The sequence below is a fragment of the Cenococcum geophilum genome (genome assembly GCF_001692895.1).
Source record: "Cenococcum geophilum 1.58 unplaced genomic scaffold K441scaffold_87, whole genome shotgun sequence".
NCBI classification, from domain to species: domain Eukaryota; kingdom Fungi; phylum Ascomycota; class Dothideomycetes; order Gloniales; family Gloniaceae; genus Cenococcum; species Cenococcum geophilum.
Window position 1 is genome coordinate 417,705 of NW_027137645.1, and position 8,074 is coordinate 425,778.

General features: G+C 37.4%; 1 protein-coding gene across 1 annotated transcript; it reads right to left on the reverse strand.

Annotated features, from left to right (window-relative positions):
* Positions 1-5,699: 5,699 nt before the first annotated feature.
* Positions 5,700-6,290, reverse strand: K441DRAFT_670952 (uncharacterized protein; the record flags this gene model as incomplete). Its single annotated transcript, XM_067650350.1, has 2 exons — positions 5,700-5,950; positions 6,215-6,290. Coding segments are annotated over 2 exons (261 nt in total), but the record flags the coding sequence as incomplete, so codon positions are not given.
* Between the last annotated feature and the right edge of the window lie 1,784 nt (positions 6,291-8,074).

An 8,074-nucleotide genomic window follows, 5' to 3' on the forward strand; every position in this document is an offset into this window, starting at 1 on the left:
TACAATATTTATATCGCGAGGACATTAATAAGGCCGTTTATGGCGAGTTTGACCCTAAGGATGACGACTTATTTAAAGAATTCCTAAAGTGTTTGTCCGCCTCTGCCGTTTTAAAATAATGGGTGGGCTAACTAAATTAGTATATGTTAAGCTCCAACCTATAAAACGTAAGCGAGATAAAGGTATGCAAACCTCTATAAGGTGGTAACATAAACAGGTTAGACGGCCCCCCCTACTAGTATAGTAATAAAATAACCTGGTCCCGCTATGTCACTTTAGACTCGCTTATTTTATTATTATACTAGTAGGGGGGCTATCTAAGCCGTTTATGTTACCCCCTTATATTCCCTATTTAAGGAGAGAATATAACTAATTATAGCAGCGTCGCTAAATTAATAAGCTAGACCTAATAGAGAAGCTTAGTTAACTAGAGCCTAAGGCCTAGGCTTAGGTGCGTAATAATTAATTAGTTATATAATCGGTGCTTAGTATTAACTATCACCAGGGTTAGCCTAAGACTCTTAGTTATCGGAGAGGCATTCTAAAGCTTTAATCCCTTAGGACGCTTATAGAACGCTTAGTATACAAGTCTTAGATACTTATTAATTAGTTACTTATATATCTTAGAGCAAGATTTATCGTAAAAGGAAAGTACAATCTCGTCTAATAATCCCAAAACCAACGGTTGGACACCTTATTCCCTAAATTTAATGCATTAATACTTATCTAAGATAGACACCTCTTCTAAGAGTCCTCTAAGCGCTATTATACTAGTATATTATTAAGTTACAGATAAACCATTATTAAAGCGTCCCCGGTTGGAATTATAGCAAACTCTAGGTCTGTAAAATAACCTTTAATAAGATATCGCATCTATAGTTAACATTAAATAGAAAATCCAGTATTACCAGGGGAGGGCTAGTATTATTCTTTCTTATTTATAAGGCGCTATATAATTAAAAATCTCCCTAAGCCATTTCGCACCGGGATAAAGACGAGCAATTTATAGAGAAAGGAAAAGGAGAGAGGAGGACTAGCGGTTATAAATTACCTATCTATATATATACCAGAAAAGAAAAAGAAAAACGCTCTTTTATTAGTTAGGATCGGCTATAAGAATAGATAGAATATCTTTAATTTATTTAGTTTAGGGGATCTAGATACTTTAGAATATTAGAAAAATACCACAGAAGAAGCTAGATTAACTTTTATCTATAAATAAATAGTATATATCGCTTCGGATTACTACTTACTACTACCTCTTCTCTAACTTAATCCGTGCCCTTATTACATAACATTTATACCTAGTAAGAACCTCTCTTATTACTTATCTATCTTCTATACCTAATTCTTTAACCTAGTTCCCTTCGCCGTCTTTAATATTACATAATCTGCCTTTAAATATTATAGTTATATCCTCCGTTATCTCAAATATATAAGCTCTAATCTCCTCCTATTCCCTACTAAGCGCCTTATTCCTAGCCTTAGCGGATATAATCTATATAGCTAGAAGTGCGACCGCGTAAGTTAGTAGGACTAGTGGCTATAAAGGAGAGGTGTTCTGCGGACGTGAAATATTAAGTAAATGCTGTCTTTTATAAAGCGTTCTTAATTATAGATTGCCGTCTAAGGAGGAATAGCGGCCAATTTAGGAACTTATTTTAGGATAAAAGGCTATAAAGCACATACGCATTAAAGCACAACTATTATAGAAGATGTAAGTAATTAGGCATATACTGCGTGGGGTAAAATGGCTAAGCTAATATTTACCTTAATAGCAAGAATAGAATTGCTGGATAACTGTAAGAGGCAGAATATAAGAAATATAAAAAGAGGTAGATCGTAGGCTTAAATAGAGAGCGGCTTTACGGAGCTGCGCTATAAGTAGGGTTAGGAAATTTATAAGGGAAAATAGAGGTGTTACTGCAGCTAATAGGTTTATAGCTACTTAGAGGTTGGTGCCTAACGGGAAGGCTTATATAAAAGAATTTCTAAGCGGCTACCTCTTGGGCTAAGCTGCGGCCGGATTTGCCCTACCTTACTATTAAAGCTTTCTAGCGCAGAATATTATGTATATAATTAGGCCACCAGCTAAATAGTAGAACGGGTAAGACATCTACCATAACGCGTATTTTAGCTGTGTATTGGAGTCACTAGATATATATAGCCCCTCCGCTAACTAAAATATTTTATAAGGATTGGGTTCTTGTGGCTCGTTCTTATTTATAAGGCAAATTAACTAATAACTAAGTTTCTGCAGCCAGTTTATGCGCCTTTACATCGTATATATAAGTTAATTAATTATTAACGCCTGACTTAATATTATTCGGACTACCGCTCGGTTTTAGCTGTGTTACGTGATTTGAATTGGCTGGCTAAGCCGTAAACGTAGTTTTAGCCTTATATTCTCTATTATCTATAGCGTTATAAGTGGTAATAAGTGGCTCTTACTTACCGCCCTTAAAAAAGTAATGCTCTTACGGACCTTTTTATACAGCCCTTATATGATAGAAAATGCGCTATAAATAAATTAAGCTAGAAATATAATATATAACAGGAAATAAACCTCTAAGCTAAAAGAAATGCGCTATAAATAGATTAAGCCAGAAATGGAATATATAATAAGAAATAGACCTCTAAGCCAAAAGAAGGGCACTATTATTATTGCTATCTCTTCCGCCTAGTAAGCCGGCCCCTTTTCTTCTACATAACAGGCCGGGCCTTTAATTTTAAATAATAATGCGCCTATAGTGATCTGAGGCTTCTCTTTAGAAAGCTATCTTTAATCTATTCCCATAAAAGATTATATCCCTCCTTTAATTTAATAAGTAGCGCGTCTTCCTCTTTAGTGAATATTATTCTAGACTTTAGCTCTTAGGGCTTTAGCTCCTAAGGCTACTTAACTAGGTTAAAAGGTAAAGTAAGTCGTTAAGGAAGGATATCTAGTATATATAACCCGTCTTTCTAGCGCCTAAAAGCTACTTAGATTAAAATTTCTTCTAAATTAGCATTTAAGGCAGCTCTTAATATTACTTTATTAGAGTTAGAACTAGAGGCGGGGCTTAGCAGCGGTTTTTAGGTACGGAGGCGATTATATATAGGGGATGCAACCCGCTTATAATAATTGCTAGTAAGTGTAGTACTTTAGTCGGACGCATATATAGATAAAATTAAAGAGGAATAGTGAGACCGCTGGAGATAATGCTTCGCAGCACGCTTTATCTTTAATTAACTAGTAATAGGGGTTAGTAATCCTTATCACCCTACACACCCGCGGGCCTTATTACCCTTATTACTATTGCTGCTATCACCGTCCCCAAAGTCATTATTATCCGTATCGTCACTATTATTACTTCCGTCGCTATAGTTCTCGGCCTTGCCTTTATCTATAACGTTCTCACCGTCTTTATTATTGCTTTCTTTAGCTAAGCCATTAATAAGATCGTCCGGAATATAATTACGACTATTATTAGCCCTATTTTTTAGTGGTTTAGTATCACGAGGAGATATATAGTGCTAGGGGGAGGAGCTAGTGGGCCGCGCAGCAGAGACCGCTTACTCCTTAATACCGTTACCGTTATTAAGGCCAAGGGTAGGAGAGCTAAAAGGCGTGGTCCTTTAGGAAGTAGGTAACCTTTATTACTTCTTAGGTTATACGCTCTTACCGCTCTTACTAACAGAAGTATTAGAGATATAATTAATGCTATTTAGTTAATTAAGCTAATCAGACCTCTACTTTTTTAACTTCTTAGCTTTTAAAGACTCTTAACTAGCAGCTATTAATATCCTAAGCTTCTACCTAAACTACAGAGCAGTTCCAATCTAACGCCCCTTAGCTAAATTATCCGTTTAATTGCCGTCTAGCGTTAAGGGTGTGGTATAATTATATATAGATACGCGTACCTCCTCTTCTAGCGCTTCTAATAAAGGCAGCTCCTTATTATCTTCATTATCTTTATCACTACCGTTATTTCCGTTATCTACTAATTGTTAAATAAGGCCATTATAAATTAAAAGGGAAAGCGCATACCTAATCCATAAGGTGTTAGTTAATTATCGGCTTCGTCAGCTTCATTATTAGCGTTACTAGCTTTATTACCCTTAGCTTCCAAGTCCAGATCGGCTATATTATCTTTAATAACTATTAGATTTTCTGCTAGTTATTAGGCGTATATATTCACAACTACTAGGGGAATAGGAAAAGCGTGGTAGGGTAATTATAGGGGATAATTACCTTAACTACTTCCTCTAGAGACTTAACTGTTATTTCTATCCCTATAGAAATCTTCCTTATTATTCTTATAATACTTATTATAAGCTTTCTTATAATTATATATAGGGTTTATAAGCGCTTTATTAGACGGAATCTCTAAACTAAAGCCCTAGGTAAAATAATATGCTATTAATTGCCTAAGCTTCTAATACTTCTTTATTTTTTAGGGGGAAAATAGGTACTCCCCTACTCCTCCTTTTAGTCTTACTACTCGCACTTTTCTTAGGGGCTATAATTATATAGTGCTAAGACAAAGCTATCGATTTTCTAGGGGGACCGGTGTAGAAATTATTATTATTAAGTAAGATTTTAGGAGGGATACAAAATGAAGATCGATATGGTGCCAACGTTATTATTATTAGAGTTGCCATTGCTTTGTGGCTTTTAATAGCCTTAAGGGGGGAATTATAGGTCTTTTTAAGTGTACGTTAGCCCTCCCTTGCCGCTAGCTCTCGTCTATCGCCCCTTGCTCGTTACCCCTTACCTAGGCTTTTTACCAAATTAAAGCACTTAATATATACGCCTCCGGCATAGACTAAAGTAGATTACCGTTTATAGGGTATAAAGGTTTATAAGGGCTTGAATTCCTAGCGCCTAATTAATACCCTTAGTAAATTGCGGTTAAACCATATCCGCCCGTCCAAGCTAGCATGTTTAGCTCTAACACAGCCGTCGCACCTAGCCCCTTATTAGGAGGTTAGTGGCTTAAATTCTCCACCCTTGTTCCTTAGTAAAGGGCAGTGCTAATATATCTATTTACTTCCCAACAATACTAATCCAGCTAATCTTCTACACCGCTTATATTAACAGGATATAAAGCCCCGCTTATACGTGCACTTGCAAGCTATCTATAATAAAAGGAGGTAGTGTCTTTATTAGTGGCGGGGCTCTCTAATACTAACAGCCTAGTAACGGATACGCCTACCACTCGCACGGTAATCGTATATAGATGCATAAATACGCTAGGTGAAGGACTGTATAGGGTACTACACGAGGTGCTATATAATGCTCGCCCTCCTAACGTAACTGGCTAGTGTTAGAGATTCCTTCGCAGTCGTGCCGCGGTGCCGCTAATCCACTATGCGCCTAAAAGCTGTAACCTTCTAATTTTAATCTAGGTGGTTCCTACTATAGCCCTAAGCTTAAAAGGCCGGATTGTTAATCCTTTACTGCTTTACTATTAAGTAGTTAGGCAGAGCTAATAGCCCCTTAACCCTAAACTAGCAGATTAAACGGCGTCTCTAAAACATCCGTAGCAATATAACTATACTACTAGGCAGGCATATATGGCCACCCTCTACGTAGCCGAAATAAGTGTCGGTTTGGGGCACGTGCGCACCCACCAAAATCATAGTTCACGATCACAATACCATAATACAGCCAAATCAATTCAATATCGAGTCATCTGCCCGTCAGCCCTAATGCACTCATGTAGGCGCTTCGTGTACCAGCTGTACATCTCTGCAATCTTCTCCTGATCTACTTGGTTCTCCTAAACATCTATAAAACGCTCTAATGCTGTGTCCTCTTCNACGCGCTTTGAATGGAATTTCTTCTTAATAGGATGGGCTAAGGACTCTATAATTAATAGATCTAGTAATAGACCAGGCAATGTTAGAAGCTTTAAGTCCCATTCCTTTACCCAGGCTAAAGACTCCCTTNATTTATGCGCTNAATCTNNATCCTNGCATAAAGTAATTCCCTTAATATTAAACTTTAAAAGAAGCTATGGTAACACCTGCTTGGTATAGGCTTTTAAATTTATCTTACCTACCTAGTTATCCACCTTATATAAGAANAACTTTTTTTAGGTCCTNCTAATAACAATAAAGANATTAAACAGTTTAAGATGCTTCTTCTCTTAGGCCTTCTCCTTTTNATCCTTTTTAGTAACCCCCTTCTTNCTATAAATATTCTGTGGTAAATAGCGGTAAAGATTACTACTTCTTCTCTTAATTCTATGGGTTTCTTCTATACCTAAACTAAAGTGATATTTATTATAAAAAGCAATATTATTCTAGTCTTTGGGATAGGGTCTTTTTTCTAGCTATAAATAGTACCAATTCTTTCTTCTATCTGCCTGCTCCTAGTTAAGCCACTTCTCTTCTTCTATCTTTACATTAATATACCCTTTATCCTTTTTTATGGCTCTTTAAATTAGCTTATTTCCAAGAGGTTAGTAACCTGTTCTTTAAGTTAGAACCATTAGAAGATCTTTATAATTTAGGGCCTTTTAAATAATAGTCTACTATAGGGCTGATTTTAAGTCTTAATTAAGATTGGGGTCGTCTAAATACACGGCAATAGCGTAGGTATCTTCCTTTGTAAGAGCTCGATTTCTTCCTCTTATTTCTAGCCTAAAATTATATATAGTTCTGCATTGCTTTAAGGCCACAATACGTTGCTAAGAGTGCTCTATAATTCTAGTAGCCTGCTATATAATAGCCGGAGGAATGGCCTTGCCTAGTAATTGGCCAAAGATTTTGGCGTAGAGAACTCCTATACGTAAAGGAGTCTTTAGATGCTTATTTTCCCTAGCATTATAGTATAATTCTGGGGGTGGGGTAAAGTGTTTTGCCCGTATTTTTTAGGATGCAGGCTCCTTGGTAACTTGGGTTATAATTAGTAATTGCAGCGAACGAATTTGGGTGCGAAATGGTGGTGTTGTAAGGTTTGTTATGATTGTGAGGCATGCTCAGGGGGCTTTGTTTGGGTGGGGCGCGCACGTGCCCCAAACCGACACTTATTTCGGCTACGTAGAGCCACCTAGGCAACGCTCTATATAATATCCGTTTAAATAATACCTAACACAGCCCCGTACTGGGTGGTCGCTTAAATTAGCGACGTCTAGCTACTTTTCCGCTAAGTAGCCTAGTAGGCATACTAGTTATAATGCAGGTAGCTTTAGCTATTAGTAAACGCTAAAGCGGGCCGTTTAACCAATAGCATATCCTAGGAAAGAAAATAGTATATAGGTTAGCTAAAACGAGTGCGACGTAAGCTCGCTTAAGCCCTTAAGGGTAGTAATACGGAACGCCTGTCCCTCCCTACCCTAGAAGGAGATATACGGCAGAGTTAAATAAAATAATAGTGCTGACGCGGCTAGTAACTATGGAATTCCCCTAACCCCCTTCCTATGGGACGGTTTTAGGCTAGCGTTATTTGGGAGGCCAAAGGAGAAAGAGCGCAAGAGAGAGAATAGGATTGTAAGGGTATATTCAGTGTGGCCAACAGTCAGCGTCCAGCGAGCTTCGCTGACTGACTGTACTAATTGAATCGCTCGCTGTCCGCTCGCTGGGTATATGTATACGCTGACTGCACCGCTATTAGCGCGCTTATCTAAATCGGGTAATTTGTATAGATCTAATAGAGTCATAGAGCTAAAGTTTAGATTTTTGACAGCACTTCTGTATGTACAAATATTAACGTTGCCCGATCTCAAATCTACCCCAATTAACCTTATATAGTATTTGGACATCGTTAGATTTAGTTGCCGCGCCGCGTAGAAGTTAGTAATGACGTTAGTAGTAGGGATTTGGGTTAGGTGGTTAAGTAGGCTCTATAAGCTCTATTTTTAAGTCAGATTCTATTAGGTAGAGAGCTCTAGTAAACATACCTCTCTAATTTAGTGTTTCTACCACTATATCTGGCCTATAGCCAGTAAGATTGGTATTTAAATTCGTTAACTAGGGTGTAGTTAAGGCTCCATTAAAAAGTTAACACAGTTAATTAAGCTGCTTGGCAGAAGGCCTTTAAGTAGCCACTATTTCTGACACTAGTCTGCTTTAACTATATCGGCTA